General features: G+C 40.6%; 1 protein-coding gene across 2 annotated transcripts in view; it reads left to right on the top strand.

The window, feature by feature from the left end:
* The window catches only part of LOC102300736 (contactin-4), a 180,832-nt gene that overhangs the window by 70,395 nt on the left and 83,405 nt on the right, over positions 1-27,032 (top strand). For both annotated transcript variants that reach the window (XM_005933441.3, XM_005933440.3), the window contains exon 5: positions 8,202-8,297. In XM_005933441.3, coding sequence (XP_005933503.1) covers positions 8,202-8,297 — 96 coding nt within the window. The remainder of the gene's footprint in view (positions 1-8,201; positions 8,298-27,032) is intronic.

The following is a 27,032-nucleotide window of genomic DNA, read 5'->3' as shown; positions in this document are numbered from 1 at the left end:
CACAGAAATTTTTAAAAAACTTTTTCTGTGAGAAGTCACAACAGTATTGTCATTATGAAGTGTATGAAAAATAACTGTCAGGTAATATAGTGACAGTCCCAGTACACATCCAAAAATGTGTATTAGTAATAAACAGCACTACTTAGTTACCCTGTGGCTTGAGAAAAACTCCTTGAAAGAACATGATATGAATACATCGATGATACTGATGTACTTGAAGGCATTGTCATTGTGGTTTTGTTGGGATCCAGCATTCATGATGGCCTCTGAAAGTGTGTTAGTTTGAGTTGAGCTGGCATTTCATTGCCCTAATGTACTAATGTACAGGGAGTCACTGCCTAATAAAAGCTAATATTAACACTAACCAATCAGCAGTCAGTTTAAACTTAAATGCAATAAATGTACAACGAGATGCACAGTGTTGGTTTGTGTTTGGTATCAATTGTTAATGAACTGATGCAGCTAATGTCTAATGTGGGCTGTTTAAGTGCAAGGCTAGCAGGGAATGGAATAATGTGTGAACTTTACCATGTCAAATAAGCAGGGTGAATGTGGAAAAATGGCTTCCAGCTACTTCGCTTAAAAAGTAGGATTCAGTGTTTTTTGAACAGAGGACTGGGTAATCTTACTGTTTGCAACATGACTTTATTTTATCTGCATATGTTAGAATGTTGCAAATTTCATGGAAGTGCAGCATCAAAATATATGCACTTTAATCTCAGTTCTAAAAATACTACTGTCGGCCTCCATGCAACTCTATACTTATCTGAAGGTCTACCCAGAGACTGTATATAAATGAAGGCAGATGTAACAGAGCCTTACAGCAGACTGGCTGTTTTTACTATCACTGCCTTGGTGTTTTGGGGGATAGGGACTCTAACCACTCTATGATCTCAGAAACCAAGGCTAGCGTTGTGTCAGTCACATTGTAAAGGAAAATAAAACCCCTCCTTCTTGGCTCGAATCTTCTGTAAAACTTGAAACAAGTGTCTGAGCTCATAGAGTCACCCAAAAAGTGGTGTTTTTAACAAAAAAGAGCTCAATGTCATGTTGCTATCGACTTTGGTACAACTGAACAACTTTTTGCAGTTGTAGAAGTCGCCCCCTGCTGGCATTAGCAAGAAGCAAGTTTAAGACACTGACTTGTCTTCTCATAATGTTCTTTTAGCTGCCAACCACAGTGCTTTTAGACTCAAGGTGGAACAGCTGAGGACCAGAGTCGAGGCAGGAGAATTAAAGATACTTTTAAAGATTTTTATTTTTTTTTTCATTCCATGCATTCATCTCGTCTTGTCTAGTGACAGACAGGCTGATAAAAATCACTGAATACACACCTCTGTGCTGGCTCCCACCTTTGCGCAGGCACAGACAGTACAAACATAGATATGATGTCCTCATACACACACAAACACATTATATCCACCTTCCACTTGAAGACAAAGAGCATCCTCAAGGGGCTAGCAGGTTGTGATGGATCTAATGTTCACGGTTGGACGGGCTTGTTGAAGTATGATAAGTTGTGCTGGCATTTGGAAAGCTCATATGTCTGGGATGTGATCATCAGCTTAATCTGGATCATTGTTTGTAATGCCAGCCCAGGTTTGCAATAATTGATGCTAATGGATCTAGATGGGACATCAGGTTTACTTATTCTGAGGCTATTAATCATTGTTAGCCACTTCCCGTTTTGAACATTACTCTGAAGCTTTTGTGCGGAAAACATTAGCTCAGTTCTATAATATTTTAATGAAATTTCGAAGGGACTTGCGCTCGCCACTGTTCCTTTCAGTGACAAATTTAATGGATATGCTATTCGAGATATCCTTTGCAGGCAAAGTCTGTGCTTTCATGCTTCCTTTTGAACATGTGCACAGCTGCGTACGCTTTAAAAAAAAACAAAAAACAGGCTTTTGGTCAAGCCTTCCCACCACAATGCACCCCAAGCCCCCCCCACACACACACACACACCCCGCATCTGAAGGCATCGGCCGTACCATATTCTAAATTATGCTTTTTACGACTTTCCCAAAGTACCTTTCACAACAATGCTTCTTTTGGTCTTTTTTGGCTGCTGAGAGTGGATGACTGAAGGTGGAGGTTGGTTTTTGGGCAGGGTGGGGGGGTGGATTTTGCCACTATTGCTGCATGCTTTCAGCATGGGCGAGGCCATGCCTGTCGCTGTGAACAGGCACAATCAGTACCTTTAGTGAAGTAGACATCACCACTTCATAAATCCCAACAGCTTTCATCTCAGCCAAAAATAATGCCAAAGACTTTTTTGGGGGGAACAAATTCAGTACCTTAGATGTCTCTGGCTTTTGTTGACTTTGTTCTATAGGATCATATTTTGGGAAGGCTCGGATGCTTTTATCTAACCTTCTATCGTGTTTTTAGATGAAAGTAAATGGGGGGTTAATCCAAAAAAAGATTCAGCTTTCGCCGTGAAATTTTGTATTATGCCCAATAATGCAAGCAGTGTTTAGGAGAAAACCGCGCGTCTATTTGCAGCTTTTTATTGTACCACCATTAATAAAAAAGACGTCTGTAGAAGCAAAATAATTAATTTCACAGAAGAGGCAAAGGGGAGAAAAAAAGCAGTGCAGATATTGCAGCTTTCATCAGTGATCTCTGATGAGCCACACCAGTCTGAGATAAAGCCCATTGGGAAGAAGGAAGTCGATTAGCCTTGCTACAACATTAATCACCTTTGAGTGACAGTTAAGAGATAACTAGGCAGTCAGTGTTCCTTTAAAAAACTGGAAAAAAAGCAATAAAAATAAATCACCTAATTTAAGCTTTGAGTCCTGATTCAATTCTACACACATCATAAACCTCCAAGAAAGCGTCTTATATGGACATCTGCAGACATATTTGCCCTGCGTGCCTTTTTAAGCGCTTTTGGTCACCAACCAGCCAAAACCGGGTGCCGGCTTTTCACACTGTAGAAAAACTACGGGAATTTAGGAGGGCAGTGATTTGCTGTGTAAAAATGATTGTAGACAGCAACTTTGTCATCCCATTTGTGGATGTTCAGTTATCCATTTGTGTGGCAGACGTGTTTTTTACAGTAAAGAGCTGGACAAACATGTGCATTAATCAAATAGGTGGGTTTCTGTGCAAGTTCTTTAGGATTAAACTAATGTACAGCCACGAGCATAATAAAATATTTTATTATAAGATTTCTAAAATAATTGAGATGCTGGGCGCAGAAACCCAACCTCCAACAATATGAATGGTTTCATACAGTGCAAAGTATAAAGGAGTGGTGGTAGCAGATTATCTCTGAGGCTATATTATAATCACACTTTAAAATATAAAATTCTAATTCTAAATTTAATTATTAAGAATGTGTATGTGTAAAATTCGTGATTTTATGATGTAAAATCACAAAATTTTATTTTTAACTAGTTTAATTTATTGAGATATGTTGCAAGCTTGTGTTTTGTGTAGCATCTACCTTCTTAATATCTGTAGCCAGAACAAAATGAAGCATAATAATAATAACAACAATGTTGCACTCTGAAATGTTGTCAATTTGAGATTCAGTAAGACTATATTGGAGTTAGTAGCTCAAAATGATTACTTTCCTGCACTACTCTGTGGTAGTTTAAGCCCTGCCTGCATTATAATAGTGCAGCTGAGTGTGGTGGTTCTAAAACTGTGGGGCTCGCTCTACTCGGGGGGTATAGAGCTATTTCACGGAGGAGCGCATGACCAGGATGAAAAAATGTGGAGTGGATTTGAGAAGTTGAATAAAACTGTTTCATGTGGGAACAATAAACTAACAGGAGTGCTTTGAGACTTGCAGCGCTGTCAAGCTTCAGGGTGCAAAATTATAAAAGACAGTGGAGAGTTTTCTGACAGGTAAGAAAGGGAAATAACAGACGATGCATATAACCACCACATCGATCAAAATAGAAGGCAAGGAAGTATGATGGATATCTCTATCTCAAGTTCAGTAAACAATAAGTCATTCTTTTATGTTTTAAACTTCGTCATAATGTTATTTCATTAAAATAACATTTTCCAATGAGTGGTAAATGTCGCTTTTTTTTTCTGGCGCCATGATGCGTAGCAGCTTGTTGTTGTTGTTGTTTCTTTTTTTGTGACTTTATCGTCTGATAAAGTTTGTTTTTCTTGCTCAGTGTGACTTATGTGTCTGTCTCATGGAGCGTTGCAGAGAGACGTTGCCAAACTCCCGGTGTTCCTCAGTCTGACTGTGCTAGATGGCCGGAATTTTCAGGAGGGTAGAGACGTTAACCTGAGCAAGAAGAAATGTGCATGGGATGCACTAGTCGTCATTAAAAAGTGGTGTAATCCCACACGTTATTGTGAAGGAACATTTGTGTGGCATGAATAAGAAAAAACAAAGCCTGGAGGATCAGCTGACACAGAGGATATGGCTAATTAATAGATCCCAACAACCCTGTGAACCACTTACTGCTCTTGCTAACTTTGCTGCTGCAAGGACAAAAGCACAAAGTCTTCATACCACCTGCTGTCCTGTCAGATTGTTTGTTTTTTGGTTTAACCGAGCTCTTTCTTTAGTTTAAGCTTTTATGATATTATATTTATGTATTGAGCTGTTGTTTTGGGTGTTGTAACAGGAACTAAGAACGTTTGAAAAAAAAAAATACTTCATATTGTTACTGTGATTATTAGAGGTGGAGAAAAATCTGGGTGGATTATAGAAGGAGAGGTATGACAGAGACAAATCATGCACCACTACCCTTCACAAGTAGCCGGCGTCTCATACTCCATCAGTGAGTTTGTCTCCTAAAGTTCAGTGTCCTTCACAGTCACACACTTGTGCTCCCCTCTACACAATCACAAACAGTCCCTGATAAAACAAACTGCAGCACGATGACTCAGTTCCTGCTGCAGCCGGTGGGCAGCAAGCGCTACGAGTGAGTCCTGCGGGCTCAACACAGCTAGTTGTGCCGGCACCCCGGCCACGGCAGAGGCAGCGTGAACGTCAGCCTCACTTTGTTATGCTTTCTCAGCAGCCGTCCGAGTCTACTGGACAGCATGTTTTTAAATGTGAAGTAATCCATAGTGTCCTCTGCATGTGTACACCAGGAAGCCCAAGATGCTTTTTCTCAGCTCCTCGACCTCACTGAGCTCAGGTACAAGTGCCCCAGAGGCACAGACAGGAAAACAAAAACAAAGTCCTGCTCTGGTTTTTGTTTTTTGCTCTCCACCAACACCACAGTGCAACTTTGTTTTAGCAGTTGTAGCCAAGAACAATGAGAAGACACTATATTAGATGTTGCATGTGTATTATTCAGGCAGAAACTGGTGCTGTTCTTTAAAATTGTAGCACTCTGCCAAATTATTCTGAATGACTTTACCCCATGTATTGATTCAGGTGTTTTCTTTTTCTGTCTCTCTAGTTTGAGGCAAAAATGCTGACTTTGGTTTTACATCCTTGAGGGAGACACATCCAATTTGACACTTAAAGGTCCAATCTGGCATTAATCTTTAGAAAAATATTAGGAATTGCTCTTTTAATAGGGCTTAAGACTCTCAGATCGCTATTAGTTAAAGCGTACTCTTGGGTTAAGAAGAGATTTATGTTTAAAGAAATAATTAAAGCCAGCCTCTTAATTGACTTGTTCTGTGGCCAATATGACATATATTAACTGACCTTATAGTCCTCTTCATAAATCACTGAGCCCGATAATTTTACATTTAGATCACTTGGAGCTGAACTAATCAGTAATCTCATTTGAGTGGATTGTTTGCAGTTTTGAGACGAGCAGGTCTGCAAAGACAGCGCTCGTGTCCGCGCCACCGCTCGAACTGACTTGACAATATTCTGCATATTGCAAGGTTAATTAAGGTTAATTAATCCAATTTGGAGAATATGTATGGATAAATCTGAGACAGTATATCAAGCCTCTTAATGTATTAATTCGTTGTCTGTCTTTTATTCGGTTCGGTAGCTAAAATCACATTTATGAATGATCTCTGACCTCAAACTGAATATTAAAAAAAAAACAAGAAGTGGAATAAAGGAAGCCAGAAGAAGCTGTTTAATTTAATTACGCTGCCAATTAACCTCTAAATATACGAGTAGCTCCATGTTTTCTTTGTACTTATTACAAGTATCTGTATTTAAATAGTTCCCTCAGGAATATATGTAGCACTCTTCAAACTGAGTTACCAGTGCAGACACTTAGTCTCTATGCAACGTGTGAATTACATTTACTGAGCTCTGTACATCATTAATGGAGCCAATTTGAAATGAACTGGTTCTTCTATAGCGCTTTTCTACTATGTCTGAGTGCTCATTCATGCAAGCACTTCTCTATCTAACAGTCATACTCCGATGGAGCAGCTTGGGGTTCGTATCCTGCCCAGACTGGAGGGACTGAACCACCAACCTTCCGATTAGCAGATGATTTGCTCTGCATAAATCATCAGCAAATGTCAGATGTGGTTCTGACCTGCTATTGTTTCCATCAGCTGTCAAAGGAAAATACTTCAGTTTAACAGTACTTGTGGTGTCAAAGCCCTACTAGGAATAGCTTTGTGTGGTTCGGTGGTGGTAGGTTTGATGAATGAAAGGTACCTGATTACCACCAGAGCTATTAAAATCCCTCATGTGTGACCTGCCACGGGAACCCTCTCTGCTTAGCAGCGAGGCTTCAGATTGCTGTCTGGCTCATATTAGTGTGGGTGTGTGTCTTTATTGATTTCAGTGCTTAGTTATAGTTTTTTTTTTCATCATGTATTCAGCTCAAGCTTAACTTACATTCATTATTCGCAACATACAATTACCAGTGCAGGTTACAGGGAGCAATAACAGGCCTCATTCTTTTCATTTCCCCCTTATCTTAAGTGTGTCCCCTCAAGTATGCAAAAGAAATAAATCCAGCAAAAAGAAATTAAGCAACAGACACACACACACACACACACACACACGAGTGAGTGCTTCCTTCCATCGACCTATCTTTGTGTGATTAACAGGGGTGTGTCAAAAGAAGTGACATAAGGTGGCCCTCACCCCCCTTACCCACCATCACCCCCATCCACACACACACTCACAAAAGCAGCCAAATAACTGAATGCATCTCCCTTCCTTTGAGCAAAGGCACAATCTCTTCTGAACATTTAAAGCAAACATATATTTAAAACTATTCTGCCTTTCCGATACTTCCTGTCCTTGTTAGTTTTTTAAAACAGTCCTAAGATTTTTGAGTTTGCATCCAAAACGTGTTCATAGTGCTGCAAACTTTGTCCGCTGTACTTACAAGACAATGCTTTTACCCAGTTGAAGGGGAGGCGTTGGAAAGTAATGCTAATGCTCAGTCCCCGAAGGGTTTTTCTTCTAAAATTCATCACAGTTTTTCATCCAGATTCTACTTTTTAATTCTTATTTCTAATTAATCACGGAGGGAGTTTGTCAGGTTTTTAACAATAATAAATGAGAAATTTAATTCATTTGTCCTTTTAGTCATATCAAAGCATTTACACTTCCTATGACGACTTTGATTGATGTATAATAGTCAGGTACAACTTATCTGTCCTGTACTGATTTACGCTACCTGTGCGTTTTTTTTAAATCACTCATTGCTGTCTTCCTCCACCAAAACCCCCGTACTTGTGGCACCATCTCCGTGAATTTGGATATCGGCAGCACAGGCGCACGTGGGGGGGGGATGATTTGGCTTGAGGCAAAGCCAAAGGCTGTTTACTGCCAAAAATGTTCAGTTTGTTGCTGCTGAAGGTTCAGGCAGTCTTTAAAGGTTTTTTCTGACTTACTCAAAATGTTCCGTACGTCATGTTTTTGTATATCATTTGCTTGGCACGGGGCTTCAGGTTTTTTGCAACAGCGTCTGACACGCTGTGAGTTTGAACTCTGGCCCTCAGAGTTTACAAGTACTGTATTTGACAGGATAAAGCATCAGTTTCTTCCCACAGTCTGAAGAAATATAGGCCATGAACTTTCTGGCGCTATGTGAGTGTGTGCTGTGTTTATGTCTGCGAGCTCTGTAATAAACAGGCAACCTGTTGTGAGCGTTTTCCCCACCTGCTGCTTTAGGTTGCGCACAATGTGACCTTGAAAAGAAGTAAGAAAAACAGTAATTTGTTCATGACAGCACCTTCATGTGTATGCTAATAAAATGTAACAGCCTCCAGCTTGTGGAATATTTTACTTACTGCTGTTTTCTTGTTTTGTTTTTTCTATTTTGCAGACTTGGAAAACTTCAAGACTCAGAGAAGAAGCTCTGTTTCAGTGCGTGAAGGTCAAGGAGTGGTTCTGCTCTGCGGCCCTCCTCCTCATTCTGGAGGTAAAAATAATAAGTTCTCTTGCTTTTTCTTTTTCTTTCAGTTGACTAGCAAGCATGTGTCCGTTTCACACTGAAAATTGGAAGTTATCTCACTGTGCAAAGTAACGATGACTGAAGCGCTTTCAGACGGAGCTCTTTGAGATGTACCTGTTTAACAGCGGCTTTCGCTAGGTAATCAACACCTTAAACCTGACGCTGTGGGGATGGAAAAATTTCCAAGCGATTCGTGCCTCGTGTAGGTGTGATCACTCTCGGCTGGGTCATGGGAAGTGGGACAGCCTTTCTGTTAGGAGCCTAAAGCTGAATGCGCTTTGATGAGAGGGTTATTTTTTGACTTCATTTCCATGGCAGTTAAAATAAACTATTGTGCAGCTCTATTTATTCAGCGACGTTTGCTCTCAAGCTCAAGGCAACGATACTCTGAATTTTATACGGTGTGAGAAGGTAGCATACAAATGATTTTGCTTTCTTGCTGAAAGCCAGATGAGAAGACCGTGCCAGACCGTGCAGTAGGTAAGCTTAGGCTGCCTTCTGAATTCAGGTGGGTTCGTTTAGATGTACTGATCTTGCTCAAGCAGCGACAAGATCATTCATATGGTTAGTTCAAACTGAGAGAAGAGTGTCTTGAATTACATGCACTATCCAGACATTTGAAAAGCTGTCCTTTTTCATCACAGAGCAGGCTGTGACCAGAGGAACTGATTACAATCCGGGGGTCAAAAGTGAAGGAAATTGTGACCTCACAAATCACATTATTGGCCATCAGCCTAGATAACTCGGGAATGTGATACCTTATCCTTGAAGGAATTTCTTAGAATTTGGCTGATGCAAGCAATTCAACTACAAAATGTGGAAATATTTCACAAAAACTAACTTTTTTTAAAAATATATGTCCAAAAGTTAAAGGTCAACTTCACTGTATTTTTATGAGGCCATTCAAAATTGAAACTACATCTGAGTTTGAGAAATTTCTCACTGCGGCTACAACAATAATAATAATAATAATAATAATAATAATAATAATAATAATAATAATAATAATAATAATAATAATAATAATAATAATAAGCCTCGGTTATTTTTGTATTTGGACAATTTTATTAAAACACCAAAAGATAATTGAGGTAAACTCCTCAGTTAAAAATCAAGTTTTAAGCCAAGCCCTTCATTCCATTCGTCTAATTGCAGCAGATGTGTCCTTGTGCAGCTTCTTCAATTCACTTATTGGAAGTGCTAAATGCAACAGCTGCTTGGATTACATTCTCCCAGCTGACAGCTACCTAACAAATATCACTGATTCATACACTGGTCTGCTTAGTAAAAATGCTGCTCGCATTGAATTGATTGTAATTGTTTGCAGCTTGTATCCTTTTGGGGTTTTAACCGGTGAAAGCTTGGCAAGCTGTGGAGTAATTTGGAATTTTAGATTTACTTTCAAATAGCCGAGCTGACATGCCCGCGTTTGATTGTTCTCTATACTGTGAATAGTTGCCTCGCTGATTCTCTTCATATCTGCCGATTTGTGCTGAAGTAATCCAATTAGGTTGTGTTTTTTAAGACCAACAGGCACATGAAAAGCCCCCTCAAGACACTTGTCTCCTCACTAATAAACAGAGCCAATACAAGGTGTCAGTTAGAAGTCCATTTTAGTAAATTACATCTCTCTGTTGTAATAGAAGCTACCGCCGCTCTGTCATTCAGTTGGATAAACAGCCTTAATCATTTGTTGTTGCTGTGGTTCTTCTAACATTAAACATTTACGAGGACAAAACGTCTTCGGTTTATACCCTCTCATCTTGCCCCAGAGCCCTCACACGTTTGAAACATGCACGAGCGTGTTGGTTTGCATGACCTTTAATGAGAAATTCACTGCGATTATCTTCACCTGCCAGTCCGTACTGAGTGTTAGCTCACAAAATTATTTTCAAGGCATTTTTCAAATCCCTCACTCAGACAAAAATATCAGACAGCAGACACTAAATCGGGATTCAACAGGCTTCCCCACAAATCCTGGCCGGGCTATTGGCTCTAAACACACACACACGATTACATGTTCTGCCAAGCTGCCCATCAGAGGAACAGCATATTCAAACTGGCAACAATGAAAAGCAATCAATCAGCAGGCAAAGAGCTAAGTGTTTTGCCAGTAGTGCTTTTCTTTGTTGACCCGATACGCTGCTTTGTTGCATCTGAAACGGCACGCTGCACGGCGGGTGACAGGGCGCACCGCTGCTACTCTGGCGCTTCGGCGTCATGCTAGGGTCAGAGTGAACATGCACGATAGGGCATCCTTTGACATAAAGCCTTGCAGTTAGGCAGCAAAATGTATCCTCTGAATGTATTCAAATTTAATTTGCCGGAAAGGAAGTGAGTGGCATAAAACATGCTGAATTAAAATTAGTGAGCGCTCACCCTGAGAAATGACTAAATCTGTGCTTTGTTTAATGCTTGTGTGATTGTAATGCTTTGCTTGCTTGTTTGTAATTTGACAATTTTATTATTTATTTGTTTGTTTGTTTCTTGCCCTGTTTCCCTTTCTTTGCTTCACTTTAGTAGTTCCAGTTATTTTTACACCATTATAAAAAGGAGCGTACAAATACGCTTTAGCTCCTGGTGGTGTTCTTTTGTCTCTGCTCTTGTCATCAGAATCTAAAGCTAACAATTTATTCATCCTAAGATCTGTGAACTTTGTTTCTATTGCTTATTCGTTTCTCGCTATCTGTTAGTTTACTGAGTCACAAACCACATACACCAGCCTGATGATTTATTTCCACAGCAGAGCGCATGATGTGTATTAATACACCTCTGAAAATAGGACCCAATAAATACCAGGCACTTTGTTTATTCCTTAAAACTGCAAGTCGCTTTACTTTTCCACAAAGCTTCTGGAACAGTGAAACTATGAATTTAAGACTGGTTTTAAGGCGTTTTTTGTTTTTTCACTAGTAACCAAGCCAGGGGACGGAGAAGACAAATCACAGGGGCCCTATACTTTTCACACACACAGATATGCACACATTTGTGTATTTCACAAATTCTACATGAAATAGTTTTGCCATTTTTTCCACTTTTAGCTGGTTTAAACATACAGTATGCAACTTTATTCACAATAACGAATGGAGACATGAACTATTTGGACAAAAGTCTTTATTTTTTAATTCAGGTGTTTTCACATGCAGTTTCACAGGTGTGTAAAATCAAGGAGCCAGCCATGCAGTCTGACTTTACAAACATTTTTGAAAGAAGGGGTTGTTCAAAAGCAGCGGTCCCCAACCTTTTTTGCCTTTAAGGTGTCGCTGATAAACACAACAAAATAAAACCAGTACTGGTACCAAAAAAACGAAGATTTATTCATAACACACGGGAAAAGACCCAGGGAAACCGAGTTAACGATAAAAATGATTTAAAAAAGTAACGATTAAAAACCCTGAAAACCTTAATTTCACACCTGAGCCTCAACTCTCGCGGCCCGGTACCAAACAACTCACGGACCGGTACCGGGGTTGGAGGCCGCTGTTCTAAAGAACAGACTGAATCTGAGTGTGTGAATTTTCTTCCCTTCTAGAGTATTTTAAGTGTTATTGCAAAATCGAAATCCCAACAACTCAGCCACCAAGTAACAGATCACATAAAGTTAAAGAGTTCCAGACCTCCTCTGGCATTAACATCAGCACAAAATCTGTGTGCTGGGAGCTTCATGGCATGGGTGGTACTCCCATAGGTGAAGGCAGCTTGTTTCCATATCATTTAACTTGAAAAAATGAGACAAACAACAACTAAAAGCCTGTGGCTTGTCATCTTTATGAATAAGAATTGAAATCTGAGTGTCTGTAGTCGGCTCTGAGCTTCAACAGAGAGCTAACATTAGCTTAAGTTTGCTTCATTTACAAAGGTGTCACTAACAAAAATGGGTTCTCTGAGGGTACACAGAGCGTAATAAGTATAATTAAATAAACAATTAATTTCAAAAGATGTGTGAAATGTTGCCAAGCTGTTAAAAAATAGCAAGTATTCAGAACTCATTAAACAAACCATGCACTATGTTACCTAAATACAATCCTCCAGTTCATGTGAGGGAATGTTTTGATGAATATCACTGCTCGTGTGATTAGAAACACTATGCTGGACAACAGTAAAAAGCTGCAGAGCCTCGGTTGAAAAGCTTTTACATGCTCTACTAGAGACATGAATTCAGGAAGCAGCTCAGTCATCAATCTCAGTTGTGTCCTTGTTTTATTGCAAATCTGTTTGGCGTGTCAAAAGATACGCAATGGTGTGTGTTTTCTCATAAATTCACAGAAACAAGATGACTAATGAGGAAAAGGCCATGCATCCAGGATGTGAAGACATTTTTTTTAATCTGCAGGCAGCCTGAAAGGAGACTCAGAATGATAACAACAGAACACAGGTTTATATTCAGGAAACAGTATTTTTCTCTTTTCTGACGGTGTAAGAGAGGCCGCTAACCTGGCAGTTTTCAATCGGTCAAAATACATGTTTGAAATCTGTGTTGTGTTTGTTTCTGAATGCGACACCAGGCTGACATCTTGTAAGCTTGACAGCATTTCAAGGTTTGTTTGAAAGCAATCCTTCTGAATAGAAAGAATATTAGACAGTTTCATCCAGTTGCTTTCAGCAACGAGCTAACCCTGTCCCAAACCCCGAAGAGTTATATGAAAAGTTGATAATGACACACATTCTCTGCTTGTTGTGGTGCACTGGTAGACTGGGGGGGGGAATCATTTTCAGTCGTGTGCAGTCAAGTTTTATGATGCTCCTTTGGCACAGAGAGGATGAATCACAATGTGGCATCGGTAGAGTGACAGTCAATAACAGGACAATAATGACTGTCGAGCCACCTAAGCCACCTTCCTTCCCTGACAAGGACCTCATTGCATTTTAATCAAATTCTGCATGTGGGTGGTACTTGCAAGGAAAACCTCTGCACATCCCTATTCAGTGCCATATGTTTGCAGATCTTCCCATGGAGTTAGGACCCTCTGTGTAAGCCCAAGGCTCTGGTGGGTTTCCACCTGCCAGAGGGGGTTCTCAGAGGGCACATTATGTGTGGCAGACAGCTGTCCTGCCCGCTGTAAGCAGCATGGAGTCACCCATGCAGAAAGATGCGTTCGGACACAAGAAGTAGATGGGGATGGTGATAGAGAGAATGATTTCAAAGGAACAGAAAATTAAGGGAATGTGCTGGAAGGGAAGCACATATCTGCTGTATGTAAACCAGGATTAGATAGGATGTGTGCATGTGTATCTTTAGGGGGGTTTGGTCAGCACATCTCGTTGTGCTATATCTACAGTAAACAGACACATAACTGTGTGGTGATAACAGCAACATGTGTGTTTGTGATAAGCATGACGTGTAACCTGCATATTATGGAAGCAAATATCATAAGCAGCATGCACAGCAGCTGCCTAGATTAATTACTGGTGACAATACAAACTATGATTAATGACACCGTAATGACAGATAAACAGGGATTGCGTCACTAACTATAATACAGATGACAAGGTAATATTAGGACTTACTAAAATCTATTAGATAAGGGTGTAACTATTCTGCAACCTTGCTTGGGTGATGATGCAGTTGTGCATATTATCATGTGGTGATTTTGTCTTCCCTTATTGTGTTATCCTAGTTTATGCTAGTCGTGATGTAGGCGGTGTCCAGATTCATGGGCTGCATCCTCCTGAGGCCGCATTTGTAGACTGATTACGTCACAACGACGCAACGAAGGCTGTCCAAATTCGTAGACTCCGACAAATGCAGCCGACAAATGCGTCCTCCTTTTCCCCGAATTTGAAGGATGGGTCGGGTGTGTCCTTCGTGGCCTACCATATCCCAGAATTCATAGCGCGGCCCAGCCAATTCCAATTTCCAACAATGGCGGCCACTACTAAGTTTTAATATTACTTTTATTGTTCTTTCTGGGTCAAAAAATAAACTTTTAAGATATTTTCAGGCGAGAATGTAGCTGTGTAAACGTCAAATATCTGCTCGGTTTATCAAGACATTGCATGTCTGGAAAAGTGCTTCGACGTTTCCGGAGACGTCTGTTACCCACCAGCTCAATAGCTAGCCGGGGCGATGACAGCGAACTCCCCGTACATCTGGCCTTCGGAGGACCCGGCCCACTTAGACCGCGAAGGCCGGGTCCTCAGGAGGATGCAGCCATGCATTTGGACACACCTGTAAGGAGTTATTGTCTGGTCATTCAGGTGAGGAGAGCTGGAAATATATGAAAATACTGAAGTTTATTTTTCATTTATGATCAAATTATGATTGAGTGAGCATTTAGTTTTTTTCTGACCATACTATTCTACTTTCTTTTAACCTATTATACAGAAAATATTATTACTGACATTAAAACATCAGAGATATTAAACTGCTCAGCCAAGAAAAACATAAAGATTTATAAACTTAAATAAGATTAAAGTACGCCACGTGAAATTAACATAGCATGTCCAATGATAGCTGCCTGAAGTTGTCAACCTGTTTTAGGTTTTCTGTTGGTATATTGATCAGTCGCCTGGCAACAGTATTCAAATAGCAGCTCAACGATCCTTCTGCTTGTCAAAAATAAGATATTTAAATTCCTTCTGAAGGCGCACTTTGATAAAGGCTATATGAAGTTTTAATCTCTTCATGCAGCATGAGGAGCGACATGTTTATTTCGTGGTATTTGTTGACTCATACTTAGTAGTTTCTCTTTTTTTCCCATCAGGGATTATTCTACTCTTAATCTGATTAGCAGCTGACACATTTCAATCTCCATGAGTAATCTCCTTTCACAATCCCGTATTCAATCATATTTCTCCCTCTTCATCTGTCTGGAAACTTCAGCTCTCTGAAATAATATCGCATGTCACTGTCACACCGTCCATGGCTGAGCCAACAGAGCCTCTTCTGCAAACCCTTCTGGTTTTGATATAATCTAGCAGTTACCTCATGCCGAAGAAGAAACTTTGCAGACAAGCAACCAACAACATGACAGTGGCATGAAATGGGATATTTTTCTGAGAGTGACACTCGGGAGTTGATTGGAGTTTCAAATCACGTATGAAAAGGTCACAGAGGAGTCTGAACAGAGAACGCACACATTTCCCAAAAGACATGTGTGAGTGACATGTTTCCTCAATCTCCTTTAAGCTTCTTAAAGTTTACACTAGTTGTTGTTATTGTTGTGTTTGTAGTGCACGCACGCCTGTGTGTGCGGTATAAAAGCATTAAAAAGAGGGTAATTCATGGCCTCACACAAATATACGTTCATGTCATTCCATGTATAAAGACCATTTCCTTTTTCCTTTTCTTTATGGGTTTTTTTTTTAATGGCGTGTAAGCGACTGCGTCCCCTCTGCCAGGCTGCAGTCACATGGCATGTCCTTGGGCTCCACTGTGCTGCCACATAAACACAAATCCCTCAGTGCCTGTGGGGATTTCATCCCAGAAGAAATGCGCTGTCACCTGCTGTGCAAGGGGAAAATAACAATTGTCGAAAACATGACAGCTCCGTCCACACACCTAGCTTGCCTAGCAGAGCATTGGACAGCAGTTGTAAGTTGAATTCATAGCACTTTTATAGCTGGCTTGCCATCACAGGCCTTTAACTGCTTCTGGTGCTGCATAGAATTCAGCTCACTTAGTGGGATTGTGCACAGATCTGTGCACACTCAGTTAAGTCATACCCTAGAAAATCCTCTCATGTGTTGAAAGAGTTCAAGTTATAGAAGACCTGGTTACCATCTTTAGTTCAAAGATAAGACTAATTCATTATTTTCTTGAATGCATTTCAAAGTATGATTATCAACTTTTACCAAACCATACATTAATAAAGATTTTTGATTCACAGTGATATAAATCAGAGAAACTTACCCGACGATTCACATTCGAGAAATGAAAAAATATTTTCTCAGTGGTTCACTGGCATGACAAATAGTACAGAAACGGCCCTTTAGTAACAGCATCAAAGTGGAAACAAAACTACAATACAGACTTCAGCTCTGTAAAGTTTGCCTGCTGACCGAAGTGGGGGAGTCGTACTGCATTTGCGAAGCATTTTGTGACTCCAGAGGGAGCCTCGCAAAGCCTGAAATATTGCCTCAAATGATGCTGGCCAACCCAGAAGAAGACAAGACTGAAAATGAAAGAACAGCGAGAGCAAACCAGACCTCCGCAGCCCACACTTTGAGGCTTGCTGCTTTGGCAACTTTCAGTATAACAAACCTGCATCTTAAACTGACCTGTCAGGGGTTGAGTTGTATTGTGGGAAATGTAGGCATTATATCTTTGCATAAAAGAAGAATGAATGGAACAAGTATATTTGTTGCATCAATTCAGATTTTTTTTAGACTTTACATCGTGACACAATGCTAAAAGAATGCAAAGCTGCGTCAGTGGTGGACACTCAAGGGGAGGTTTGCTGTGGCTCTTGGGCAAATATTTTTTACACATTATTTTCCTCACGGTAAAGGGCCGGCTTCATCTGTGGCAACAGAGAGTGTCTCACGAGTGCAGGACTACTGGGGATTTATTGTGTCCCGTACGTCCCGCTGTGATCTCTTTTTACCTGTTGAAAGAATGATGCAAGCTGACGCCTGTGCTAACGCAGCATCGGGTAGATGTTGCGTGGATGTTGCAATCTTGTTCATCTCCTTCAGGGAACAGAGGTTATAGTCAAAACAGATTTCTCAGAGGCACACGTCTCCTTTTGTTTTCGTGCATTTCAAAGTCAGTTACAGGTGGAGCTGGGTATCAAAGGTTAAACTGCTGGTGATGTTGTTCTTAGACTCATCGATGATCTTTGCTCCAGCTTGCCGCTGCTGCACTTTGCGCGGTTTACATGTTCAAGGTGATGTAATTAGAAAAGACATTCAGTTTAGACTGTATCACACTGTGTAGATTTTAATTATATTCATGCAAGATTTCAATGTTTCCTCACATCATTGTGTTTGCTTAATTTATTCCTGTTCTTATATTCATGTTACATCACAAACACGGCACTGCAGGCATCGTGAAGTGTCTCACAATTTACGAGCAATGTGACATTTCACAGATTAGAGAGAAATATTAATGCCAGGATGACAAACTCCACTGTGAGTGTCTGAGAATAGAAAGTAAAGCAGGTAGGTCACATGTTATGATGCCCAATAAAAATTACATGGAAAAAAGACAGGGGTCACATGTTTTCTGCACATGTGCACATGCTGTTTAATCACTACACTTGTAATCGTCCTTTATTTAGTCAACAGTAGGTGAGAAAAGCAAAACAGAGGGAAAAGGAAATGCATATCCAACACATTAGAGCAACACATACACAGAATCCATCTAATTATCAGTTTGTGTCATGCAATGTATACACAGCCGGCGTTGATGGGAATTTGACCCCTATGTAAAATCCTTCCAAACACTGTGCTACTTGTGCACATCAGAAAGAGCATTTCTCGTTCTTTGTTAGCATTTTCAGATGTTTTAGGAAATTTGGACAAATGACTACAACCGTTTACAATTTGCAAGTTATCACATGCAGAGTAGTCTGCCTTGTTGCAAAACAGCAAGCAGGCAAAAGTCCACAGCTGTAAGTCCTGAGTTTGAGTATAGTAAAACATATTTATAGATCTTGAGCACAGCAGCGTTGCAGCAATTTGCGAGCATGGAGGAACCTGCTCAAATAAACATTTTACGGGTGCGGCAACCCCCCCGTGGAAGAGGAAGGGGAGTGAGAATGTATGGCAGTGAAGCAAAGAGAAGAGAAGAAAGAAACGAAACATGAACATGGAGGATGTGGCGTGCACGCCTGTTCTTCTGTTCTCAGCTTGTAAGAGAGAGCATCAGGTGTGAAGCTAATGAGAGTCTGTGGCAGCAGAATGTCCAGTGATTCCCTGCAGCACTTGGTTGCCGTAGTACACATACAGTACTGTGCAGACAGCAGGGCTAAGGTCCAGGTGTAAATGATCAAGCCACCTCTTGTTTCTTTATATTTTGCGAGGATCATGGGATAAATCAATCAAAATCAAATCACTTTTATTGTCACATCGCATGTGCAGGCACACTGGCACAGCACATGCGAGTGAAATTCTTGTGTGCGAGCCCACAAGCAACAGAAATGTGCAAACACAACAACACAAACCAGCAAATACAAGAATGGCTACATCTGAAACTAATAAATATATGTACAATATATAATAGTGTATGCATTTCTGGATGTGTATACTAAATATTTTCCTATGTGTGTGTGTGTGTGTGTGTGTGTGTGTATACACATTTTACAAATTAAATAGTAAAAAAATAATAATAATAAATAAAATATATAAAAATATACAGAGTTGAATATGTGCAAAACAAGTGGCATTTATATACAGTGTGGAGTGCATAATGTTGAAGTTCCAGTAGTGAAGCTGAGGTGTCTATGACGTGTTCAGCAGTCTGATGGCCTGGTGGAAGAAGCTGTCTCTCAGTCTGCTGGTACGGGACCGGATGCTGCAGAACCTCCTTCCTGATGGAAGTAGTCTGAACAGTTTATGGCTGGGGTGACTGGAGTCCTTGATGATCCTCCCCGCTTTCCTCAGGCAGCGCTTCCTGTAGATGTCTTGGAGGGAGGGAAGCTCACCTCCAATTATCCGTTCAGAGCACCGCACTACTCGCTGAGAGCTTTGCGGTTGTAGGCGGTGCTGTTGCCATACCAGGTGGTGATGCATCCAGTGAGGATGCTCTCAATGGCACAGTGATAGAAGGTCCTGAGGATGCGGGGGCTCATGCCGAATCTTTTCAGTCTCCTGAGAAAGAAGAGGCGCTGCTGCGCCTTCTTCACTGTTTTGTTTGTGTGTACTGACCACGTAAGATCCTCAGCCAGATGTACTCCAAGGAACCGGAAGCTGCTCACTCTCTCCACAGCAGCGCCGTTGATGGTGATGGGGGTGTGTACTTCTCTGCACCTCCGGAAGTCCACTATCAACTCCTTTGTCTTTGCGACGTTGAGGGTGAGATGGTTGTCTTGACATGGGTGGAGTGAGGAAACCTGAACATGATAGAAGACAAAAACATTCAAATTAGTTTGAAAGTGCATATTTGGTATAGAAGGAAATTCATTTACTTAGTAAACACAAGATGAGCGGAAATTTGGGGCCACACTGTGTTTGTTTACAATTAAGAGGTAAGCTACAGGTATTACAGGTATTATTCTTCAACACAGCCTGAGCTCTCTTAGACAAGCTTTGATGTGTGTGTTTTTTTAAGGATCCTTCTTCAAGGACACTCAAAGCTCTTCTTTGGATGTTGGGTGCTTTTTGTTGCGTTCTCTCTCAAGATGATCCCACACAATAATGCTTCAATAATGTTGAGGTCTGGGCTCTCGGGATGCCGATCAATGACTGACAGTGTTCTGTTGAGTGTTTTCCTATCCAGGTATGCTTTTAGTGCATTAGCAGGCTGTTTGGGATCATTGTCACGCTTAAAAATGAAGCCGTCGCCAAATAGACACTTTCCAGATGGTACGGCATCATGGGTCAAAATCTGTTTACAGTTTTTCTGTGTTCATAACTAAAGATCACTTTAAAGAATAACCAGAAATTCTGGCTTCTTGGAATCAAAATATAAAGAAATGAGTGCAGAGCTGTAGGATTTCAGTTTCCACAGTTTCTGTCTGTGTAATGTGACCATTGGTTCAAAGTTCAGCTGGTTGTCTTGACTGTTCTGCCAACATGTGATTTGCATTTACCAGCAGTCAAACCTGTGTACCTAACAAAGTGGCCAGTGAGTGAACATTCAAGATACTTTATGTAACCGGAGCATGTTATAGCAGCCGGCCGTCAGCTACAAAGTGATGCAACAACAAGCAAATCTCATTATATGTTAAATGAATAGATGCACATTGAATAAACTATTAAAGGTTTAGTGGATCTTAACTTGAGTCATAGTATTTTTTTCCAACTAAATGAAAAATAATTAAATTTAGGTTGAGGAAAATGTGATGACTGTAGGACTCGTGATATATGAACTATGAGTGTCTTGAATCTGTAATACGAGAAGACCTGGCTTCCAAAACCACATCAAACAACAAGGACTTGAGCAGGAGCCGCGATTGTTTTCCGCTGCGTGTCTTCCAACGTGACCACTGTCATCAAACATGCTACCTGCACTTACAATCAGCCATAGGAAGACAGGGAAATGGGGGCTGAGTGCAGAATCAGGCACGACACACCCTGCCAGACCAGACTGCAGCACAAAGGCAGAGTGAGGTGCTGCCTCCACACTGCATCCACACGTTTGCTCCCCAGCTGACAGGCCAGTGTCAGAGCATGGCAGGAATCTATGGTAATTGCTTTCTGCAGAGTTCAAGGAAGGAGAATGGATTAACACAACCTGGTTACAGCGCCGGCTTCTTTTTAGACCGAGCCGCCGCTGCGATGTTTGTTTCTCCCAAATGTGCAGTCCGGTTCCCCTTCGGTCTGTCAGTGTGGATCAGAGGAAACAAGAAGGGCTGCAAGGCTGTCTGTCTTTTTCAAAGCAGACCGCATTAATGGGCTGCCAGTGTGACCCAACCGCGCTCTTTGTACTGCACGACTACTGTGTTTAGTCGTGGACTTAATGCTGCTGACCTCTATTTTCTAATGGGGGGACACCTTTAAGGGGCACTCAAGACTGAAATCACTTGTGTCTATTCCAAGAGTAGTTGTGTCTGTGTGTGTGTGTGTCTTTTGTCCTGTTTTTCCTCCCACCCGAGGCTTCGAGAGCGCTGAGCATGTGCATCCTGTCCGGTCCTGTAAAGGAAACAGTGGATCAGAGGATTCTCAGAGCCTGGAGCAGATATGGGAGTACTGCACTCAGTTACACAACGTGGGATGACAGTAGTCTAACAGTGGAAGGCGTCTCTCGAGTTTCTTTTATTTTTGCTTGTCTGTGTGCTGAAGATGCTCGCCTAAATCACCGAGTGCGTAGATTCTAACAGGAATAAATTGTACGTTTGTTTTTGGGGGCTTTCCTCGTGTGGGTTGTGCAGCCGTGTTGTTTTGCTGCATGCGCCCTCCTCTCATCAGCTCATGAAGTACTTTAGAAAAAAATTAGATCATGTTGTACTAGCTCAGTGTGTGTTTTTTGTTTTTTTACCCAGTTTGACACATACCCAGCAACCCCTCCTACTCAGTATGTAATACCGTGTGCGTGACGCTTGTAATCAGAGAATTATTCATCCTGGAAAAGGACAACTGTGTGCTGTTTTGTTGTAAATTTTTGCCTTCTTTTTTTGCAGTATGCTCACATCCCACAGCTTTGTAATTGGGCAATTAAAAATGCATCTTGTTGTCACAGCGTGCCCTTACATCTATTATTGATATGAAGTGATGAGGCTACTGGTGCTGATCATACATTATGATGCCAAACCATACTGATGTAACAGTAAAACTCCTCAAGTCTTTCTTTATTGACAGATGGGTGCTTTGTTTTCTGGCAAAAAAAAAGAGCGAGATCTTTGGTCGTTCGTGCTTGTTGTAAATATTGTCGTCTGTGTTCAAATTAATATGAATTGCTTTTAGCGGATAAGCACACAACACTCCCGCCTCCACCCCCACCCCCAGGGACAGTGTCAGTGCAGGCTTGGGGCAACAGCAGGAGGATGAGAAGCAGGCCGGGGCCTGTGTTGTGGAGAAATTAATCACATTACACGAAACCAAAAACATGGCTACCTTTTTTTTTAGCGACTGGCTGACGTCACTGAATTTAACAGCCGTTGCATTTATTTATTTTTATAAATTTATTTATAAATTTATTTATAAATTTATTTACTCCTCTGTAAATTTGTTCAGTTTTCATTTGCTGCATGTCCTTTTTCTACCTCAAATCAGCTGTTAGCACAAGTGCACATGCCTTTCATTTCACTGGAGTTTCACTGGACAAAGCCTTAATAGAAAATTGAATGCATTTCTAATGACTTGGTTTGAAGCATAGCTGTGAGTGGCAGAATTCATTATGCATACGTCTTTTGATGGCTGTGTTTTTTTCACTGTATATGGAAACTAAAGGGCTGCTGCAATAAAGACCCAGACGCAGACTCGTTGAATAAGAAGCACTTGAACTCAATCTCTGGGCAGTATTTACTTTTAAAGGAGTAGTATTGCATTTTCTATATTTTATTTTTTTTATCATAAGTTTATTTTGTTTGCCTAAAAGGATATTATACCTTTCTGGGAACATTGTATATGTATCCAAATTATTATGTATTCAAATGGCTATAGCCTTTTATATACATAACAATTTTACAATTACTGTAATGTGCATATAGTCAATAAATATTATTAATAATACAATTAATAAGGTGTTATTTAGAATTCTCAAATACTTATATGTTATCAATACAAACAATGGCAGTGACAATCACAGGTTTAAATGGCTCTAGATAGTATTACTGTCACTTTGACCTTCAAATCAAGCTCGTGACCTTGAAGCACAGGTCAAAGGTCAATTGTAACATGATATTTTAAATCCTTATACCATACTTTCTGCATGTTGTATATGACAATACACACTATATAGGAATCATAGTTTCTAAGTTACAAGGCTTAGAAACCTGACAAATTTTAGTGAAATTTTATTTGATTACTAACACGACCCCACGCTACATCCCTACACAGTTTTAACAGAATTCATAAACTAGTTTTTGAGCTATCATGTTTCAATGACATGCTCGCGCATACGCTCTACCAAAACCTAACCTTGGTAGATATAATTAAAACAACTGGGAAAAAAAACTTTATTCAGGCAAGTAGAAAATTCAAAAATCCAAACCAAACCAGAAGACACGTGAGGGAAGACAGCAGTACAGTGTGACAAACAAATGCAAACATAATGATTAGGAAGACGGCAAATGTGTGTTACATTGTAACCTTGGTTCTCTGATTGAGAGACTATCTCACCACTACATACATATGGAATACATAATGTAGTGGAGAGCTACAATAGAACACCAACTATGAGACACAAGATGACGAGACAGAGGAACAAGAGAAAAGAAACAGGAGCTACCAAAATAAGACAGGACGTAACAAAATGAGGGAACATGGAGGTGTAGGCTTAACAACACAGTGAACAGACGAGAACAGGAAAACTGAAACTCGTGAAATTAAGTCTAAATTTTATTACAAGTTACAAAAGGAGACGCAAAAATGAAGTTGAGAATAAAACATGGAAAACAAAACAGGAGGAAGAAGCTAAGATTTCAAGGTAGCTGCGTATCTTAGAGGGCAAATATGTGTATGTTTCCAAGCAGTGAAAGTACATCTTTGCATAGTTGCTGTACTGCAGATGCTTTGTGTTTCACTCGATACAGAACAACATTATGTAAACTATTAACCATATGCTTTTTAAAGGTTTTTCTTCTTTTCTTTTATTTAGGCCAAATGAAAAAAGTGCTGTCATCATCAAAGTTTTTACCCAGTCAAATGGGTTTATATGACACATGAAGTCATTTCATGTTACAGAAACAGTTGCTGTTGATTTAATGCAAATTAAATTAAATTAAATCTGCAGTATCATTTCTCAAAATAAAGATGCTGAAAAAAGGATTGTAGTGTTCCAAGTGTCATGGACTCCTGGACTATGATTTGTGACAGAAAAATTCTCCTTCAAGATGTTAAGTTAGTGGCGCTGGCTGTTATGTGTGCAATGTGTTTTTATAGCTGAGCAGTAAGTTTAGCTAGCAGCCGGCCACCATGACTGAGGCTGCTGTGGCACGAGAGACATCTGGCCAGTGTTCCTGTTCAGTTACTCTGTCAGTGCTAAATGAAGCAGTGATCCTGAAGCTATATGGTGCTTGACACACAGTTCCTACTAAGAACTGAGCTTGGCTGCTTAATTACACTCTACATCTTTTGACTGACACAGGACCACAGTGACTCCCTAAAATCCCTCAAGTTAATTTATATGGCACCAAATCACAATAACAGTTGCATCAAGGCATCCTGCAGTACATGGGAAAGATAAAGACCTACAGTAATACAGAGAAATCCCCAACAATTCGCGCACCCCCTATGAGCACGTACTTGGCAATAGTAGGAAGGAAAAACACCTTTTAACAGGAAGAAACCTCCAGAAGAATCAGTCAGTGTAGATGACACAGCTACTACTTTATTAAATCTCTTAATCACAATTGAATAGAAAATGCACTTTTAGTATTGTTGTTACATTTATGCTGCATTCTGGTGCAAAATTTTTAGTGCATATGCATTTTATGTGCTTATCTTTATGAAACCACCTTCTCTGAAGTATATCTGCTGAGATACTCACACAGCGCAGTCTAACTGTCCATCCATAATGCCACAACTTGATGAAGTAGTTCTCTTTCAGCTCATCATAAAGAATGATAGACCTGCTGGGTGATTACTGCCCACCGTCTTTGTCTTCGTGCTCCGTCTTTCCATAATAGCAAATCTGTGCAAAGAGACGGGCATGTTTGACGTCCTCGTCTTGTTCGCTCTTTGAATATTCAGTGAGGCCTGTCCTTTGAAGCTGCTCCTGGATCTCTTTGTGTGAGCGAAGCAGCTTTATTCATTGTGACTCCTGCAAAGTGATCTTTAACCCAGAGGGGAACCACAAAAAACTCTTTTGGGACTTCTGCAATCCCCTATCCATGGATCATGTTTTGGAAATTAAATTTAGTTTCTCTTTTCTTTGACATACCAAACTGAGCTCTTGTAGAAATCATTTTTTTCACCATTAAACTTTCTTAATGATTCAGCTTTGAAATAGTGTTTTCAACATCACTTTTCAAATTGAAATCTAAAACAAGTCATTTCTTGTGTAAAAGCTGCAGTCTGAATATTTTTAGCATGGCAGTAATAGCAATTCTGCAGAGCAGCTGGATTTCTTCAACAATTTGTCTTGAAGATGTCCTGTTTTTATATCAGTGTTGTGTAACCCATAAAATCAATGCCCTGGATGATTGTGTGAGGACCGTTCGGCCAGCTGTGTGAGACATCTCATTATGTCTGTGCTCTCTGCGGTATTTTCCGGCTCATGTTGTGCCATGTAGTCATATGGGTTTTAAACATAGAGCGAGAGCAGGTGCAGCCATAGTCCAAAAGCACTGGAGAGGAAACAAACACAAACAACATGCCTTATCCTGCCTTGAAGTGTCCCTCGTCCCCACGGATCTCCGCTGTGTCATCGGTCTGTGCTCGGCTCTGCGTGCACACAGTGGCCAGAGCCCAAGCCTCAAATGGCACTGATCGGTACAGTACCTGCTCCTTACAGCCAGCAGGAGTATGCAGACCTGCTGTGATAAATTGCCAAGCAGCTAGAGGAGGTGAAGGGAAGGGTTCCTCTAAGGGTGTTTTGCTTAATTGCCAGTCCGTTAACAAGTGGTGGAGTTTGATTAAGCGCAGCAGGAGAATAGTTCATGGCTGTCAGTAATGCTGACTGCAGAACGCCACAATAGCAGATTATGTCACAACATTCAGATTTGATGAGCTGACATCAATAAAGTGACTAAAGTTGTAAAGTGATCACCTCACCCACTGATACCGATAGATTCTATATTCATTCAAATCGCTGCTGAAAGATAAATAGAGGCTTTGGGAAACGCTGTTTGTGACAAACTGCTCGCGTATGGGGTATGTATAATGCTCGGGCTCATCTTAGATGCCATAGCAACACTCCGCGTTCATTTCTAATTGCGTGTCTGGTTTCTCTGTGAAACCAGCAGTAGAGATGATGTCAGTGGTTGAATTACGGTCCCAGTAGGAGTGACCACAGTGTATATGCTGGGTTTTGTTCCTAAAATGCTTGCTGTTTACATGTTTTCTGCTGAGCATTTGTCTCAATTTAAGCACCGTTTCGCACTAAATTAGATTATTGACCAGGTTGCTGGAGTCTCACAATTACATAATTTAATCTACTGTGACATCCAGCCATTAATTATTATTAGGAGTAATTATTATCTTTTTTAATAACTCCTCAACACTTGTCTAGACCATTGCTTTTTCTAATATTTCTCTTTCTTTAAAACTTCCCATAATGTCAAATCAGAGGCCTAATGAAGCAGATAAGTGCCTGAAGTAAAGTCCTTTGTCTTGATCTGGCTTTTTAACGGTAAGATAAGTCTCATTAAAGTGAGCTTCAGTTTCACCCCTTTCTCAGCGGCTGCTCAAAAGGTTGTGTAGAAACAAGCAGCTTTGATGTCTGTGAATTTAAGGCTGGCTCGTATGAATGGACTCAAAGCTACTACTCAAAGTAATCCTTGGTATTATTTTAACAATTATTTGCTGGCAAACTCTTGGATCTCATGACCTGGAAATGTGTGCCTCACTTATCTTCAAAACCTCCAGCATGGCATTGCAGGGAGCAGCTGACACCTACATGCTTATAGGTGTGTATTACAGCAGCCTGCCAGGTGCTTTCCCAGGATGACATAGCAACGATGACTCCTGCATCAATTTAAAACCTTTTGCATCATAGTTGTGTTTGTAACACAGTGTCTGTGCTGACAAAGTCTTTGTTTGCTTGGAACAAAGAGAAGTGAAATGTTGCTGACTGAATCAATATGGTTTGAGTTGGGGTTTAAGATGATTGCAGTGTTTTGATTCTTGGTTAGCTTTGTGATTTTGTGACCCGGGTGTAAGCTCTTACCATGAGGTACTGCTGCACTTGACTGGCTCCCACATGTATGCATTGTGTGTGCGTGTGTGTGTGTGTGTGTGTGTGTGTGTGTGTGTGTGTGTGTGTGTGTGTGTGTGTGT

The sequence above is a fragment of the Haplochromis burtoni genome, unplaced genomic scaffold (assembly GCF_018398535.1).
Source record: "Haplochromis burtoni strain Fernald_Lab_line unplaced genomic scaffold, NCSU_Asbu1 Contig_97, whole genome shotgun sequence".
In the NCBI taxonomy this organism is placed as follows: domain Eukaryota; kingdom Metazoa; phylum Chordata; class Actinopteri; order Cichliformes; family Cichlidae; genus Haplochromis; species Haplochromis burtoni.
The sequence above is the reverse complement of the archived record's forward strand: the minus strand, read 5'-3'. Positions and strand labels throughout refer to the sequence as shown.